The following is a 19396-nucleotide window of genomic DNA, read 5'->3' as shown; positions in this document are numbered from 1 at the left end:
TGGTACCCAATGTCCGCCGGCATCCACTGATCATTGGGCAGAGAGCCAGAACTGCAGTCTGCCTATGTAAACAAGGTAGATCACCCTTCTGACAGAAGGGAGGGTATGGAATTTGTGTCCCTATAAATTCCATCTCTTCCCTACCTCAGTGTAGTAAAACACTGGCTAGGCACAGTTAACCCTTTGATCATCCCCGATAACCCCCTTCCCAGCTAGTCAGTATAGGGACAGTTCATATTACTGATCACTGTAATGGTGTCACTGAAACCCTAAAGGTCAGTGTCAGAATGTCCGCTGCAATATTCCAGTCCCGCTAGAAGTCGCTGATTGCGACTATTACTAGTTAAAATATAGTAAAAAGCATAGTTTTTAAAAGCTATAACTTTTGAGCAAACCATTTCACATATGCTTATTGGGATTTTTTTTTAGCAAAAATATGTAGCAGAATACATATTGACCTGAATTTATGCAAAATTTGATTTTCTCTTACGTCCTCTGACAGTCGCCGCCCCTCAATAGTTTTAGCCAATAGGCATTGACCTCTTATCCATAGGAGCAAACTAGGCATAAGACTTGTTAAAAAAACAAAACAATTTGCATAGACACACCTGTAGGGGGCTGTCCCACGGGTCCAATACCCCCCTGCTAACAGCATTCCCAACTCAGTTCGTCTTCTGCCTAGTTAGGAGTAAGATAGGCTATCCCTGTGCTGGGGCTACAGTCTCAGGCTTTCTTCTGTTTTATTATTTTTTATTTTATGTTTCTTTACACTACTAGCTTTTTATTTGTTCCTGCGCTTAGTCAGACTTCGCAAGACTACAACGTTTGCGGAGCTGGGAATCGGACTGGTTGTCCTGGTGTCCCAGGACAGAGAACCTTATGGAATCCCAGCCTGCCATCGAGCGTTTAGCAGGCTATGCGTATGCCCTGGCCTCGCAAACGACCTGTCCTCAGGGACAAAGCCCACAAAGTGGCCACTTCACTAGGTGTCTCTACTGCGCTGCGTGTAGCTAGCGTCCTGTTCAGCTGACGGTACCCTCACCTGGGGTGGGAGGCTTCCCGTCTCACGGCTGCACCCACGCTATCGCTGGTCGGTGAGTAATCCCTCTATTTGTGGGGTGTTTGTGGGGCCTCTGTGTGGGGAATGGCAGTCTGTCTTTGATGTCTGTGTTATTCCCCTCTTGTCTGTCAGTGTGCTTCCCGGTCTCTCCCTGTCCCTGAGGGCACTATGGCAGTTATGCCACGCTGTGGGGGGGGGGATGTGCTTTTATGTACAAATTTGGGATACCTGACATGTGCGTGCGGCCCACTGCGAAAATTTGCGGGGCCGCCATTTTTGGTGTGGGCATGCATTTCAGCTTCATGTATGGGCTTCTGCACTCCTCCCTGCAGCAAATTTGTGCCTTTTGGCGCCATCTTGGATGTGGCACGGTCCTCTTCACAATGTGCTCGGCTGCCATTTTTCTGTAGCCTCCCCATTATTTCACATGAGCAGCCATTTTCCCTTAGTCTGTGTCCTCTAGCTGATATCACTTCCTTTCCTCAGTTCCAGCTAGCGTAGAGTCTGTATATATGCACTTCTGGGGGTCTTTTCACTTCTCCTGGGTCGTTTTTTCATGCTGGCAGTCACTTTCCTGCGGTTTGCTTGTAGCACTATTTCATTTCTATTGCGGAACCTCACGGTGCGGTCCGCAGCGGTTGCTTCTTAAAGGGCCAGCACCTTCAAAACCTTCATCCGTTTTGATATAGATTCCCAGGACAGCAATCCCCCCCCCCCCCCCCCCAGCTCTGGTGGAGGATTCAGGTACGCCTGGGTCCTCTGAGCAGAGCTCTCTTAGCACTGCACTTGCGACTTTAACATCAAAGGTGGATCTGCTTATGTCTGAATGGTCTTTTAGACAAAGGTCCAGCGCTTTTTTTTTTCTGATTCAGATTCTGATATGGTTGTCACGGACAGATACCCCACCTAAGGGCTCTGTCCTCTCAGTCGGAGGGGGAAGTGGAGGAGGGTGAAGTTTCCCCCATCGGGGCTGCCAGAGATCGTGCTGCTATGGCTGAAGCCCCTGTTCGCCTCAGTAATGGTCTCAGGCTGTGGTAGATTGGGCCACGGTGCTTGAATGCACCCTTGTGGCTGATTCCGCCCCTCCTGCTACTTTGGAGATGGTGGACCAAATTGTTCAGGCGGTTTTATGCCTGTGTGATGCGGCCTTGGATGAGGCCCCTTTAGCCTTGCGCTTCTCTGCTGTTGCAGTGATAATCCGTCGCCTTGTGTGACTGTAGAGCTGGTCGGCGTCCATACTTCCAGGAAGACTGTCTGACATCCCATATGCAGGGAATCGCCTTTTTGGGGACTCCCTGGACAAGTTGGTGAAGGGGGGTCACTTGGGGTAAAAGCACTCTGCTGCCCCATGTGTCCAAGTTTTTTTTTTTTTTCTGCGGTAAGCGGGGCCCTTCCTTTAATCCTAACCAGGGGTTCTTTCGTGCCTTTAAGGCACATGACAAGGGTGAATCCTTCAAGGCCTCTGGTGGCCAGAAGAAGCCTTGGGCGGGCAAGTCTTTAGCCGCCCACTCTGGCACAGCGGCCCCGTCCGCCTTTCAGGACTGATGGGTTCAAGAACTCATTCGGTCGGGCTGCAAGATCGAATTTCAATTGCGCCCAGCAGACACGTTCTTCCCCTCAAATCTTCATTGACCCCCAGATCGTTTTTCACGATCTTCAACGGGGGGTTCAGGATCTCCTCGCCCAGGGGGTGATCATCCCGGTGTTACATCGGGACGGGTTTTTGGGGGTTTTTACTCAAATCTGTTTGCGGTGCCCTAAAAGGAGGGCAAGGTGCGTCCGATTCTGGACCTGAAGTTTCTAAACCACTTTGTGCGTGTTCAAAGATTCCATATGGAATCCCTCTGATCGGTGGTGGCCTCTCTGAGCCCGGGTGATTCCTGGCTTTAATCGACCTCAAGGGTGCGTTTTTACACATCCTTGTATTCGAGGGTCATCGGAGGTACCTCTGATTCGCAATCGCGGAAGAGCTCTATCAGTTCGTGGCGTTACTTTTGGTCTCACTTCGGCTCCAAGGGGCTTTACCGACGCTTTGGCTCCTGTTCTGGCCCTGTTGTGGGCGCAGGGGTTCGCAATCCTTGGATATCTGGACAATCTCCTGTTAAGGTCGAGTTCCAGTTTAAACTGTTGCGTGATCTGTCAACCACGGTTCAGACGCTCCAGGAGTTCAGGCGGGCCATCAACTTTCACAAGTCTACATTGCTCCCTTCTGTTCGTATCCCTTCTCTGGGAATGGTTCTGGACTTCGCCCATGCAAGTTTTTGCTGCCGGAGGACATGCTCTGGACTCTGCTGAATGAGGTCAGGTCCCTCAGGGACAATGAATCCTCATCTCTCAGGACCTGCATGCGGTCCCTAGGATTGATGGTGTCAGCCTTCGAGGCGATGCCGTTTGCACGGTTCCACATGCGATCTCTGCAAACGGAGATCCTAGCCGGGTGGGACAGGCATCCTCAGTCCTTGGACAGGAGGATATCTTTGAGTCACTGGGTCAGAGCGGACCTTCTGTGGTGGCTCCAGTCTCTGACTCTGCGGAAGGGAAATCCTTCCGGCCGTTATGGAAGGTGCTCACCACAGACGCCAGCCTGTCGGGCTGGGGTGGCGTTCTGGGTAAAATTGTCTGCCCAGGGCACTTGGTTGGAGGAGGAATCCTCCCTACCGATACATGCCTTGGAACTGAGAACGATCAGACTGTTTGCTCCGTTGGTGGGATCGTCTTCAGGGTCACCCTGTGCGGGTGCAGGCGGACAACACCACTGCGGTGGCGTACATCAATCACCAAAGGGGCACCAGGAGTGCCCGGGTGGCCAAGGAAGTGGCCGAGATTTTACCTTGGGTCGAGACGTGGGTCTTGGCGCTTTTGGCAGTTCGCATTCCGGGTATGGAAACACTGGCAGGCCGACTATCTGAGTCGCCAGACCAGGGGGAATGGTCCCTACACCCGGAGGTGTTTTTCAGTTGCTGTGTGCGCGATGGCGCGCCTCCTCTAAACGTGGGAAGGCTCGTTGCAAGTAGACGCGATCTGGCAGCCGCCTCTAATGCGCTGGTGGTGCCTTGGAATCAGTATCACAGGATTTATGCCTCCTCCCCCCCCAATTCAGTTGTCGCGGTTCCTTCGCAGGTTGGTCTTGGAACCGAGGTTGGTGGTCCTGGGGGCCCGGACTGGCCGCGCCGGTCTTGATACGCGGACGTCATGCAAATGGTCGTCGAGCCTCCCTGGCGGCTCCCCTTACAAGTCTCAGGGGCTCTTCATCCATCCTGCTTTGCAGTCGCTGGCCTTGACGGCGTGACTGTTAAAAGCCAGATCTTGAGATCGGGGTCACTCCTACCTTGCTTAGAGCTAGGGAGGCCTCGTCCGGTAAGATTTCTTATCGTACCTGGAAGGCTTGCTTCGCCTGGTGGGAATCACAGGGTTTCCATCCTCACTACTTTTCGGGGGCAAGGGTGTTGGCCTTCCTGCAATCCGGTGTGGATGTACGTCTTGCACTGACCACTGTTGAGGGTCAGTTATCCGTGCTGGCCATTCTTTCCAGCGCCCTTTGGCGTCGGATTCCTTTATCCGTACCTTTATTCATGGGGTGCGTCATTTGGCCCCCTTGGTGGGCGCCCTTTAACCCCTTGGGACTTGAATTTGGTTCTGTCATTTTGCAACGTCCTCCCTTTGATAACATCCGGGAGATTCTTCTGCTTGCACTGTCACGGAAAGTCGCCTTTCTGGTGGCAATCACATCTGCTTGCAGTGTGTTGGAGTTGGCGGTCCTATCTTGCCGCTCCCTCTACCTGGTGGTTCATAGGGGTAAGGTGGTCCTGCGACCTCATCACTCCTTCCGAAGGTGGTGTCTGATGTCCATCTCCATGAGGACATTGTTTTACTTTCGCTGTGTGCAAATCCTAAGCATCCTGAGGAGTTTGCCTTGCATTCCTTGGATGAAGTCCGGGCGATCAGGGTGTACCTGGCGTCTACTGAATCCTTCAGGAAGTCTGATCCCCTCTTCATCCTTCCCGAGGGACCTCGGAAGGGTATGGCTGCGTCTGCGGCAACCATTTCAAAATGGATCAGACAGACGTTTGTACAGGCCTGCTCAATTAGGGAACGGGTGCCGCCCTTCCCCGTAAAGTCGCAATCTACCAGAGCGGTGAGTGCGTCCTGGGCTTTCCGACATCAGGCTTCAGACGACGTCTTTTGATGACGAAATGTTGGCGACTCCAGACGTAACGTCCACGCGCCCCCTGTACGGAGCCGGCTGTTTTTGATTGCTATATGCTGTTTTGGAGACTTGCGGGAAGCCCCGTTTTCATCCACGATCAGCCAATTTCATGCCTGTCATCTTTAATTTGTAAGTAGTTTTTTAATATTGCATATATTTTTACGGGATTACGCTATGAGCCTCTATTTCTTTCTACATATTCATTTATGTTTGATGGAGTAATTGAGGAGTACCAAGCCTGACATCTATTAACCATATCGGTATAACAACTTACCTGAAGAGGCTGCCCTTTTGAAAGTAACCACGAAGTTCTGAAGTGCCTGAGTTTGACATCCTTGTGACCACACTGGTTTAACTACTAGCTGGGAGAGGCTGTCTCATTAAATTGAGTAGCCACGGAGCTCTGGTAAGCTGCTTGCTATATCCGTGCACAGAGGTGTCCCCTTCTCACACCCTTCCTTGGTGTCACTGGAAAGAGTTTCTTCCTCTGAATATCCTGCATGTGGATTTACACTATTCACACTTGTTTTTGTGGGACTGTATTCATTAATTTGGACACTACCCTTGCTCTTTCATGATTTTGGAATTTTATTATTTATAATTTTTTACCTATTTTTTAGCGCTGCACTTTTTGGTTATAAGACGTTTGTACAAGCCTGCTCAATTAGGGAACGGGTGCTGCCCTTCCCTGTTGAGTCGCAATCTACCAGAGCGGTGAGTGCGTCCTGGGCTTTCCGACATCAGGCTTCGTGGCTCAGGCTTGCAAGGCAGCGACTTTGTCGTCTGTGCACACCTTTTCCAAATTTTACAAACATGTTTTTGGCATCGGCAGATGCTTCCTTTGGCCAGTGCTTTGAGGGGTACTTGGCTTAGCCTGTCCCTATCTGTTGGTTTGTTTTCCGCTTTGTTGATTTGCTTTCCTGGGTTTGTTGCTCTTGTTGAGCTGTTTTTGTTACCCAGAGTTTACCTTTCTGGTTCAGATAAGGTTCTTTTCTCTGACCTGGGTGTGCTGCATTGCCTTTTGTGACGGTTGCGCTTCCCATCCCTCATGTCTACACTGCTTTGGGACATCCCATTGGTGAAGACTATTGAGGGGCGGCGACTGTCGGAGGACGTAAGAGAAAACTGAATTTTTGTAAAATCTTACCGTAAAATTCCTTTCTCTGAGTCCTCTGACAGTCGCCGCCCCTCTTGGGGTTTTTTGGACTATGTACTGCTTGCTACCAAACTGAGTTGGGAATGCTGATAGCAGGGGGGTATTGGACCAGTGGGACAGCCCCCTACAGGTGTGTCTATGCAAATTGTTTTGTTTAACAAGTCTTAGGCCTAGCTTGCTCCTATGGATAAGAGGTCAATACCCATTGGTGAAGACTATTGAGGGGCGGCGACTGTCAGGACTCGGAGAAAGGAATTTTACGGTAAGATTTTACAAAAATTCCGTTTGTGTTTTATTTGGTTTTATAGTTATATAAAAAATATTGTGTACGTGAAAGATCACAAAAGTGAGCACCTCTCACATTTTATATTTTTATCAGCACACAGCCATTTAGTCTAAACCTCTGGCAACAAGAGTACACCCCTAAGTGAAAATATCCAAATTGGGCCCAAAGTGTCAATATTGTGTGTGGCCACCATTTTTTTTCCAGCACTGCCTTAACCCTCTTGGGCATGGAGTTCACCAGAGCTTCACAGGTTGCCACTGGAGTCCTCTTCCGCACCTCAATGATGACATCACGGAGCTAGTGGATGTTTGAGACCTTGCGCTCCATATCTTCCGTTTGAGGATGCCCAATAGGGTTTAGGTCTGGAGACACGCTTGGCAAGTCCTTCACGTTTACCCTCAGTTTCTGCAAGGCAGTGGTCGTCTTGGAGGTGTGTTTGGGGATGTTATGTTGGACTGCTTCCCACTCTTCGAAGGGAGAGGGGATCATGTTCTGCTTTAGTATGTCACAGTACATGTTGGCATTCATGGTTCCACCAATGAACTGTAGCTCCCCGCAGCTGGCAGCACTCATGCAGCCCCAGACTGACACTCCCACCACCATGCTTGACTGTAGGCAAGACACTTGTCTTTGTACTCACCTGGCTGCTGCCGCACATGCTTGACACCATCTGAACCAAATAAGTTTATTTTGGTCTCCTCAGACCACAGGACATGGTTCCAGTAATCCATGTCCTTGATCTGCTTCTCTTCAGCAAACTTCCAAGACAGTCCTTCAGACCAATTTGATGCAGTGTGCAGCGTATGGTGTGAGTACGGACAGGATGACCCGCCCACCCCTTCAACCTCTGCAGCAATGCTGGCAGCCCTCATACGTCTATTTCCCAAAGACAACCTCTGGAAATGACGCTGAGCACATGCACTCAACTTTAGTTCTTTACCATGAGGTGCCATGTTGAACTTTGTGACCAGTATGAGCGAATGAGAGTGATAACACCAAATTTAACACACCTGCTCCCCATTCACCCCAGAGACCTTGTAACACTGAGTCACATGACATGACACCGGGGGAGGAAAATGGCTAATTGGTCCCAACTTGGACATTTTCACTTAAGGGTGTACTCACTTTTGTTGCGGCTGTTGAGTTATTTTAACGGGACAACAAATTTACACGGTTATAAAAGCTGTACACTCACTACTTTGTCGCAGTGTCATTTTTGTTGTGTTATCACATTGAAATATATAATAAAATATTTTACAAAAATGTGAGGGGTGTACTCACTTTTGTGAGATACTGTGTATATAATTTTGTTTAGCTAAAAACGAAAAACGTAGTGCGTTGCATGACCGTGCAATTATCCGTTAAAGCAGAAGTAAAACCTATCGGGTTTTTTTTTTTTTTGTTTCAAAAGAGTAAACCTGGCATGCCAGAAATGCTAGCTGTCACATTGGTTGTGCTCTCAACTAAACTGTCAAACGATAGGGGGGTTTACTTCCACTTTAAAGTAACAGTGCCATATTGCAATAAATGGGCTGTCATGAAGCGGGGTGAATTTTCCAGAGGGGAAGTAGTTAAAGGTGCGCACACAGGCTGTTAAGCTGCAATGGGTGACTTCAGCCCATATTCCTCTGCTGCTTTTAGTAGTGATTTATTGGTATCAAGAACAGATGGCAAAAACCTAGATCCTGGAACCCCTATTATAGAGATGTTCTCATCGGGATCTACTATAGGCAGGTGTGGCCTATGGAGTCATTACCTTTTTACATGGTCCCCATACCCATGCAGTCTTGGTTTTTGTTCTCTTCTGAGTTAAGGAATTTGAGCAAGGCTCCAAGCTGGTGTCTTCAGGTCTAGAAGTTGTGAGCACTATTCATTCAACTGGGTGGGGATGAACCTTCTCTTTGAAGTCCAGGGTTAAGAGTGGTCTACCTAAAGTGGCAATAAACCATCCTGTCTTTCAGCCAAGGAAGCTGCCATCTTAGCCTCTGCTTGATTTGCAGCTGCCATGGTGCTACATGACTCCAGACACTTGATGATTTCTCAGTTTTGTTGAGAGCACAAGCAAATGTGATAGCATTTGTGGCATGCCTGTAACTTTTTTTTTTTAACATTAAATTGATGGGTTTATTTGCACTTTAAGCCTCAGACTCTTGACAGCTTGGTCTTTTTTCCTTTGAAATGTACTACCTGTCCAAGATTCTGTCCCTGTTGCCAAGCCTAAAGTGGAACTAAATTCTTCTATCCTTTTCAGCCAAGGAACATTGCACAAGCAAATGTGACAATTTGCATTCCTTGACATGTCGGGAATATAACCTTTTTTTTTTTTTTTTTTTGGGAACCGTGAATCGTGTTTAGGCCCACTTTAAAGCGGAATGAAATCCTATCCTTTTCAGCCACAGAAGCTGTCATCTTAGTATCTGATCTGCAACTGCCATGGTGCTGCACATGTAATCAGTTATAACACCAGCCGTTTGATAATTTGACCGTTTGGTAATACAAGCGGGGGGGGGGGGGGGAGTTGTGTCTACCTGGTTTTGACAGGTACCCACTTCTGAAGTTGGGGGAAGCCCCCCTTTCCCCAGCTTCGGGGACCCTTCATACACTGATAGTGTGAGGGGAGACCTGATCAGCAGCACTTTCTCACAGGAGACCAGCACAGATGACCAGTGCAGTCACAAAGTAGTTTGTAAAGTCGTTTTTCTCCATTCCCCCACCCCCCAAAATGTTAGGTTCTTTTTTTGTTTTGGCAAAAAATAAAAAAAGCCCAGTGGTGCTTAAATACCACCAAAAGAAGGCTCTAGCTGTCTTAATTTTTTTTTTTTTTTTTATTTTGGTACAGCATTGCATGACCACTAAATTGTCATTAAAAGTGTGACAGTGCTGAAAGCTGAAAATTGGCCTGGGCAGGAAGGGGGTGCCCTGTATTGAGGTTTAAAGTCTTAAAAGGTTTGTACTTGCATAAAATTCCCTTGTTTTATTTTTAATGGTACCTTAGACAAAAGTGAGTGTTGAACCACTGTAGTACAGGGGGACCTTACTGCAAGGGGTAACTTGAGTAATAGATTTTTGCTTGCATCTGGACATGGCATATGGCAGCCAAAACTGACATTCCCAGTAGTTACTCCTTAAAGGTAGGACACTTTGCATTGCCAAACGTCTCCATTTTTCACCAGGCATAACTAGATGTAACCATATCCAAACTGTGTGCTTAAATGTGTTCTTTAGAATAGGCTTTATGTAACAGAACACACTGTGGAAGTTTTGATTTCAGTCTTTATAATGTTTTCATTTTTCTTTTTAGGCTTTCTTCAGAAGCTGGTGGCATGGGAAGCAGTTAAACAACTTCCAGCATCTCCTCTCTGTTTAGCTCATGTCAGTCTGCATAGCCCTGCAAACAGCCTTTTTTCAGGTTTTAACTAGTTTGCAAGTTTTTCAGTTTCATCGTGCTTTTTCCTCATCCACTCATGAATTTTTTTCTTTTATTGAAATGACATTTTAACTCAATTTCGGTTTTCCTCTTCTGCTGTTAAAACCTGCTGATAAAGATTTTAGTTTTATAAAAGTTTGTCCTGTTACCTAATTTTTTTTATTTAAGTCACAATGTAAAGAGTGGGTTATTAAAGGCATTTCAATTTAGTTCTGTAACGTCAGGAATTTTTCAGAAAACAAATAAAGACGGACTGAAATTTTGTGGTTTATTTGCTTCTATTAGCACAGATGTCTGCTCGACTAAAAGATGGCTGTAAACGGGCAGAATAAAGTTAGATTAACTCATTTATTTAAAAAAAAAAAAAACACTCAAAGTTGACAAGGTTGCTTTGAAGGTATCCACTATGTCTAGGGTGTCCTCGTTGCTTCCTGAAGCATACTAGAGCTATTGTTATCGGAGCGGCTAGCCTTGTCTGTAGTCACAAACAGTACTTGAAATGTGAGATTTCAGCTACAGACTTTAGATTCCTGATCGTTCTCCTTCATTTCAGTAGGAAATGTTTTCTTAATGCTGACATAACACCACCATTTTGCAAAATGCTACTGTGGGAGGAGTGGGCAAAAAGCTTTGTGACCATTTTACATGTGCTACTACATGCCTGTGATCAGTTTAGTAAAGTGTTTGTGGGTTCTGGAGAGGGAGGGACAGCCAGTGCATAACAGAACTGCCTGGCCAACCACAGCTTTCAACAAGGCTATTGCTGGAAGAAAACAAAATCATACATTTAAAATTTGTAAACTTTTCTTTTTTTTTCTTGTGGATTTTTAAGGCTAATTCTGGGGTTTATTTTTTATAAGACCAACATTTCTGTGCTACCACCTTAAACTTTATCCAGTCGGTTATAAACGCTGCAAGACATTGGAATCTATTTTTTTTATTGCACAAATTTTGTAAGAAGGCTAACAACGACAAAGTGTATATGCAAAGAGCTGCAAGCATTCACCTGCAGCTGCCACCTACCACAGTAAATATATTGTGGTAGGGCTAAAAGTGGTTGTAAACATTCACATATACCCAGTGCAGTGACTGGCCTCAGGTGATAGATTAAATAAATCCTACATAAGTTGTACATGTTTATCTGCAGCTCCCTCTTCTACAGGCATTTAAAGTGCAGAATTTATACAGCTTGTCTCAGCTTTTACAAAGCAGGGATCTGGGGCTGTCAATCAGGTTGTGTGCTGGAGCTCCCTTCCCTGTCACCTTTTTGGTGTCTGGAAAACCTGTTAGAAGTGACTCATGCAAATGGCAGAGGAACAAGGCAAGAGAATGCAGTTTTTTTTTTTTTGGCATTTGAGGGTTTGAGCCATAAGCTTTTGAGGTGTATAGTTTTGCTAGAAACGCCAATGCAAAACTCTTGTTTAACACAGTATTGTACAGCTAAAGCTACTTGTTTTTTTAAGAACGTCCAGTGTGCATGAGGCCTTCTAGTGTGTACTGGTCTCAATCCAGACCACTAAATGTAATATTTTAGAGTTAGGAACAGTTATACAGTTGAAAAACTCTTCAAACTCACCAGTTCTGGGTTTTTTTTGCCAGCCATATACGCCCCTGCCAAAAACCACTGGTAATGGCCTATATGTGCATGGACACTTAAGATAACATGTTGGAGTTTACTAGCTGCACAAAAAGCACCTGAAGCCAAAAACAGCAGCTGTAAAAACATCCAGTGTGTATGAGGCCTAAAGGAATACTGTTCAGATTTCATTTTAAAGGTTTACAACCACTTTAGGGTTTTTGTAGCAACAAAATGTAGGCATTGATCTAGAGAGGCTTGTACGATAGTTAACTCAAATCAGCGTTAAAAAACACAAGATAAGGCCTTCTATACAAAAAGGACAAGTCAAGAGCCATGTCACATCCTAGATTTTTTAGGAAGTGTTCAAAGCTGAAGTCAGAACTTGGCTAAAAGACTGCAAAGAAATTTGTCAGGTAAGGGTAATCGATGATCAGAAGGCAGGACAGAATGTGTATGAGAAATATAGGTAAAGTGCAATCCCAACCGAAGAAACTGCAGCTGCCCACACACATCACTGTTCAATAGTTTATTCTACAATGTAAAATTAAACCTGTTGCTGTTTGGCAACGCTGGAGTTTTGTGGGCTGCTGTCTTGCTAAACTACTCAACTGCTCCCACATTTGGATCTCTGCAAAGCTAATCCTCGTGTAGTTAACCACTTTACGACCAGCGATGTAGACCTACGCCGGCTGACTCTGCGTGGTTATACCGGGATGATGCCTCTAGCTAGGCACCGTACCGTTAGGTACCGTTTTTTTTAGAGCCGGCGGTCGGCTTTTGGGCGGTAATGACCGATGTGGCTCGGGAGCCGCTCGATCGTTACCGGGAGACCCGAGCAACCAGCTGGCTCGTCCGCCGGCTGGATGGGGTCCCGATCAAACCCGGAAGCGGCTTTGATCGGTTCTCCGATTATGTAACCTGGAGGCGTCGTCCAGGACGTTACGTCAGGGTTACTCGGCTGCTAAAGGCGGCAGTTTCAAAAAGTGACTATATTCAAAAATGCAGTTTTCGGCGTTTTGAATACATGGAGGTGTTTAGGGTCTTTTAGACCCTCGATCCCTCCATAAAGAGTACCGGTCACTGCATATTGCGGTCACAAGGGATGTTTACATTGCTTGTGACAGCAATAAAAGTGATCAGATTTTTTTTTTTTTTAAAAAAACCTGTATTAAAATGTAAAATAAATAGGAAAAAAATAAATAAAATTTAGTCGCCATTAGCTTGCGCACGAAAGACTATATGGAAGTCAAATTAAATCGCTGTTAAAACCACACATGTGAGGTATCGCCGCGATCGCCAGAGCGTGAGCAATAATTAAAGAGCTACACTCCAACTCTCAACTGCTAACCATGAAAAAAATTTAAAGCATCGCCTATGGAGGTTTTTATTAACCGTAGTTTGTCGCCATTCCACGGGTGTGCGCAATTTTAAACCGTAACATGTTGGGTATCTAGTTACTCGGCGTGACATCTTTCACGATATACAAAAAAATGGGCTAACTTTACTGTTTTTTTAAATGCAGTGAAATGTGATTTTTTTTTTTTGTAATTTTTCAAAAAAAAATTGGGTTTGAAAGACTGCTGCGCAAATACCGCGTGACATAAAATTTTGCATTTTATGCTCCAGAGTCTTTGCTAACTGTGTGTGTATGTATGTATGTATGTATATGTGTGTGTGTATGTGTGTATATATATATATATATATATATATATATATATATATATATATATATATATATAATATAATGTTTGAGGGTTTTCAGTACTTTTTTGCTAGAAAACTACTTATTTTAACTTGTAAACAAAGTGTCAAAAATAGCTTGGGGCTAAAGTGGTTAAGAGAGGCTAAACAGAATCTGCAATAAGTATACACAGGACAATATTACATTTCTGACCTGATCTATTTTTTTTCCGTTTCGATATTTAACTTCAAATAAGAACAATACTGCTGTAAACCTTTGATTGTGAATTGAAGTAAATCTTGCAGTGCAGGTGAGACACAACTGAAAGAAAATACAATGTGTAAAGGTCCAGCAAACGTATAAGGGTTGAAGTAGGCTGGACCATCAAAAATAAACTGCAAATTAGTGAACTAGATTAGACAGATTAAATTGAATCTGAATATCTGTTTTGTGCAGTTTAGGAGCATACCAGACATAAAATTAACATGTAAAATAAAAAAAATGATCTTGTATGAATACTAAGATATTGTCTCATCAAAAGGATATAAAGGAGGGTGGGGGATGGGGAGGAGGTGATCCAGGAACAAAGTGCTGTCCAGTCCACCCGAGTGTCAAACCCACCCATATCAGCAAGAAGTATTTGGGAAGGATTGATTATAGCTAATCCAGATACCAAATCTGCTCAAACCTTGTAGAGGAGTCTCATAGTATGCTAACCTTTTTTGAGTATGATTTCGTTAGTGTTACATTCACTATTGTGCTCTTCCAAGCAGTTGCAATGGTGATTTTTACCCGCTAAGATTATAAAATATATCGGTCTGAGTAGATCTGGGAACCCATTCTATGGCTTCATTAAGCAGTGCCACTCTAGGGTTTTTGATGACAATCATGGTCACTGCATAGATCAGGGTATGAACTCGTATCCTGAACCCTCTGCCTTCATGCCAAGTCCATGTGGTACCTTGTTCCCGCCTGCCCACATCCCTGAAAACAAAGTGAGGAGCAGCCAGGGTATATTCTTGACAGGCGTTCAGGAACAAGTTAACAAGAGTACAGTAAAGCCTGCTGCTAGGGATGTTTTTGTAATGGCTTTGAGTTCTCAGACCAGACCTCCATCTATCCTGCTGCTATATCCTGTTCCCAAGTTAACATGTATGGGAGTTTACCAGAAGTAGCAACAAACCGCTTATACACTCCCAAAATGCTCTCCTGAGCGTTACCACAAAAGTTCTGTGGTAATATCCATATTACTGTTGCAGGGAAAATGGAGATTTTACGTCGTCTGACAGTTGCCGCCCACTCATACAGTCTTCACCAATGGGTATTGACCATCAATAGGAGCAAGCTAGGCATAAGACTTGTTGGAAACAAAGCAATTTACATAGACACACCTATAGGGGGCTGTCCCACTGGTCCAATACCCCCCTGCTATCAGCATTCCCAACTCAGTTTGTCTTCTGCCTAGTTAGGAGTAAGATGAGCTATCCCTGTGCTGGGGCTACAGTCTCAGCCTTTCTTCTGTTTTATTGCTTTTATTTTCTGCTAAGTGTTTTCTTGCACTACTGGCTTTTAATTTGTTCCTGCGCTTAGTTAGTCGGATCTTCGGAAGACTACAGCTTTTGCGGAGCTGGGAATCGGACTGGTTGTCCTGGTGTCAGAGAAGCTTATGGAATCCCATCGAGCTTTTAGCAGGCTGAGTACGCCCTGGCCTCGCAACAACCTGTCCTCGGACAAAAGCCCGTGAGGTGGCCACCTCGCTTGGACGCCTCAACCGCGGTTCTGTGCGTTGCTAGAGTCCCGTTTGGCTGACAGCACCCCCACCACCTGGGGTGGGAGGCTTCCCGTCGCAGAGAGGTGCCCACGCCATCATGGTACGGTGAGTACATTCTGTGTGGGGCCTCTGTCTGGGGATGACAGTCTGCTGGTGTCTCTCTCCCCTCATGTCTGTGTCTGGGGCTCGCATTCCTTCTGGGCCCTGCAGGGGCTCTACCGCGTCCAGGACGCTCTGTGGGGGGTTGTTGGGGTCCCTAAACCCTGTGGCACTATTAGTGTGTTTGTTACTGGGGTACAGACGTGTGGGCGGCCCGCAGCGGTGAAAAACTGCGGGGCCGCCATTTTGGGTATGGGCGGCTGCTCTGGCTTCACTATGGGCACTTCAGCACCCATTTTCTGTGGTAGTGTTATCGCGCCCTTCGGGCGCCATTTTGTGTGTGGCGGTTTGCTTTTATACATGTTTGGCGGCCATTTTCCCAGAGCCTCCCATTGATTCCTATGTGCAGCCATTTTTCTTTAGTCCGAGTCCTGTTTAGCCTCTAACGATGTGACATCACTTCCTTTCCTCATGCAGAGAGATTGTCAGCAAGCGTGGTAACACTCCTGGGGGTCTTTTATTGCTGTTTTTTGGGGGCTATCTCCTGGCTATCTGTTTTATTCCTACCTGTGGGGTGTTTCAGTCTAGTCCCTATTGCGGTGGGATCACCGCTATTGCGATTTAAAGGGCCAGCACCATAAAAGCTTTTATGGAGTCCCAGGACAGCTAATTCCCCCCAACTTTGGTGGATGATTCAGGTACGTCTGAATCATCTGTGATTACTGCTGCACTTGCGACTTTAGCAACCAAGGTGGATCTATTGATGTCTGAACGGGATTCTAGAAAAAGGCCTAGGCTTTCTCTCTCCTCTGATTCAGAGTCTGATATGGTTGCCATAGACAGTGTACCCCCTGAAGGGTCTCAGTCCTCTCACTCGGATGGGGAGGCGTGGGATGAGGAGGGGGATGATTCCCCCCCGGGACGGCCAGAGAACGCGCTGCTATGTCTGCGCTTATTACCGCTGTTAAAGATGCACTACATTTAGAGGATGAGCTCAACCCACCGGGTAAGCGGTCTTCCTTTGGGACCCGTAGAACCCAGAAGGCGGCACAGGTGTTTCCTTGTCCCGCTGAGTTTCACGAAACGGTGAACGAGCAATGGCACAATTTGAAGCGCAATTTTGTGGTACCAAAACTGTTTCCGCTCCGTTATCCCTTTGCGTCTCCTACGGATTCGCGCTGGTCCGTGGCCCCTAAAGTGGATCACACGTTGTCCAGATTGAACAAGGCCACTCTTATGCCCACGGAGGATTCTCCGGTGTTCAGGGACCCTACGGATAGGCGGATAGAATCTCTTGCTTGCCACTCCTATATGGTGGCGGGTTCCTTGATGAAACCTATTTTCAACTCAGTGATGGTCTCTCAGGCTGTGGTGGATTGGACCAAGGTGCTCAGACGCACCCTTGTGGCTGATTCCGCCCCTCCTACTACTTTGGAGATGGTGGACCAGATTATTCAGGCTGTCCTGTACCTGTGTGAGGCGGCCTTGGATGAGGCCCCTTTAGCCGCACGACTGTCTGCTGTCGCAGTGATAACCTGTCGTTTGGTGTGGCTGAGGAGCTGGTCGGCTGACCAGACTTCCAGGAAGACTGTGTCTGACATCCCTTATGCGGGGAATCGCCTTTTTGGGGACTCCCTGGATGAATTGGTAAAAGGGGTCACTGGGGGCAAGAGCACGCTGCTGCCCCAGAATCCCAAGGGTACGTTTTTCCGCGGTAAGCGGGGCCCTTCCTTTAAACCAAATCAGGGGTCCTTTCGTGCTTTCAAGGGCAAACCCTTCAAAGGCCATGGCGGCCAAAGGAAGCCTTGGGCGGGCAAGTCTGCCTCGACCTGAAGGGACGCCCTCACCCGTTCCAGGGGTGGGGGGACGTCTGCGCGGTTTTCTCGAACCTTGGCTGCTCCAGATTCCGGACAGGTGGGTTCAGGAAGTCATTCGATCAGGTTACAAGATCGAATTCCTTTTGCGGCCAGCGGACAGGTTCTTTCCCTCAAATCTTCATTTGACCCCAGATCGTTTGCAAGATTTTCGGGCGCTTCAGGATCTTGTCGCCCAGGGGGTAATCGTCCCGGTGCCACATCGGGACAGATTTCGGGGGTTTTACTCAAATCTGTTCACTGCCCAGAAAGGAGGGCAAGGTATGTCCAATTCTGGACTTGAAAGCTCTGAACCGCTTTGTGCAGGTTCAAAAATTACGCATGGAATCCCTCCATTCGGTGGTAGCCTCCCTGAGCCCGGGAGATTTCCTGGCTTCCATCGACCTCAAGGATGCGTATTTACACATCCCCATCTTCAAGGGTCCTCAGCGGTACCTCTGATTCGCTATCGTGGAGGAACACTATCAGTTTGTGACGTTACCTTTTCGGTCTCGCTTCGGCTCCAAGGGTGTTTACCAAAGTGCTGGCTCCTGTTCTAGCCCTGTTACGGGCACAGGGAGTTGCGATCTTGGGATATCTGGATGATCTCCTGTTAAGGTCGAGTGCCAGTCAGAGCCTGTTACGTGATCTGTCAACTACGGCTCAGACGCTCCAGGAGTTCGGGTGGACCATCAATGTTCAGAATTCGACTTTGTCTCCTTCTGTTCGCCTCCCTTACTTGGGGATGGTCCTGGATTCCGCCCAAGCAAAAGTCTTTCTGCCGGAGGACAAGCTTCGGACTCTGCAGGACGAGGTCAGGTCCCTCAGGGACAGCGAATCTTCGTCACTCAGGACCTGCATGCGGTCCCTGGGATTGATGGTGTCAGCCTTCGAGGCGATACCGTTTGCACAGTTCCACACACGATCTCTCCAAGCGGAGATCCTAGCCAGGTGGGACAGGCTTCCTCAATCCTTGGAAAGGAGGATATCTTTGAGTTGCCAAGCCAGAGAGGATCTTCTGTGGTGGCTCCAGTCTCCGGCTATGATGGAGGGGAAGTCTGACGATGATCACCACGGATGCCAGCCTATCGGGCTGGGGTGGCGTTCTGGGCACTCTGTCTGCCCAGGGCACTTGGTCGGAGGAGGAATCCTCCCTGCCGATAAACATCTTGGAACTGCAAGCGATCAGACTGCGCTTGCCCTGTTGGTCGGATCATCTTCGGGGCTGCCCTGTGCAGGTGCAGACGGACAACGCCACTGTGGTGGCTTACATCAATCACCAAGGGGGCACCAAGAGTGCCCAGGCGGCCCAGGAAGTGACCAAGATTCTGTCTTGGGCCGAGACACACGTCCCAGCGATTTCGGCAGTTCCCATTCCGGGTGTGGAGAATTGGCAGGCCGACTATCTGAGCCGACAGACCCTGGACCAGGGGGAATGGTTCCAACACCCGGAGGTGTTTCAGATGCTGTGTGCGCGATGGGGATCCCCAGATGTGGATCTGTTCGCATCCCGGCTAAACTACAAGGTAGGAAGGTTCGTGGCAAGAACGCGCGATCCTCTGGCAGACGCCTCGGATGCGCTGGTGGTGCCTTGGAATCAGTATCGACTGATTTATGCCTTCCCCCCCCCCCCCCCGATTCAGTTGTCCAGGTTCCTTCACAGGTTGGTCTCGGAACCTAAGTTGGTGATTCTGGTGGCCCCGGTCTGGCTGCGCCGGTCTTGGTACGCGGACATCATAAAACTGGTCGTCGAGCCTCCCTGGCGGCTCCCGTTACGGGACGATCTGCTGTCTCAGGGGCCGATCTTCCATCCTGCTTTACGGTCGCTGGCTTTAACGGTGTGGCTGTTGAAAGCCAGGTCCTGAGAGATCGGGGTCTCTCGTCGGCGGTCATTCCTACCCTGCTTAAGGCTAGGAAGGCCTCGTCTGGTAAGATCTATTACTGTACCTGGAAGGCCTATTTTGCCTGGTGTGAATCCAGGGGCATCCATCCTAGGTCCTTTTCGGTGGCAAGGGTGTTGGCCTTTCTGCAAACTGGTGTGGACCAGCGTCTTGCGCTGACCACGATTAAGGATCAGTTGTCTGCACTGGCAATCCTTTTCCAGCGCCCCTTGGTGTCAAACTCTTTGGTACGCACCATTATTCAAGGGGTGTGTCATTTGGCTCCTCCTAAGAGAGCGCCTTTACCTCCTTGGGACTTGAATTTGGTCCTGTCCATTTTGCAACGTCCTCCCTTTGAGAGCATCCGGGAGATTCCTCTGCCTGTGCTGTCTCAGAA

The 19396-nt window shown here is 47.6% G+C and overlaps 1 protein-coding gene across 2 annotated transcripts in view; it reads left to right on the top strand.

The window, feature by feature from the left end:
- PCBP2 (poly(rC) binding protein 2) overlaps positions 1-10399 on the top strand; it is a 56879-nt gene extending 46480 nt beyond the window's left edge. For both annotated transcript variants that reach the window (XR_014224929.1, XM_082245807.1), the window contains one exon: positions 10011-10399. Coding sequence is in view for 1 of the 2 variants with exons in the window: in XM_082245807.1 (XP_082101933.1) it covers positions 10011-10047 (37 nt within the window). In the remaining variant the exon portion in view is untranslated. The remainder of the gene's footprint in view (positions 1-10010) is intronic.
- Positions 10400-19396: the final 8997 nt, after the last annotated feature.

The sequence above is a fragment of the Pelophylax lessonae genome, assembly GCF_965119305.1.
Source record: "Pelophylax lessonae genome assembly, chromosome: 2".
Taxonomy (NCBI): domain Eukaryota; kingdom Metazoa; phylum Chordata; class Amphibia; order Anura; family Ranidae; genus Pelophylax; species Pelophylax lessonae.
This window is presented reverse-complemented; position numbering and strand designations above follow the sequence as displayed.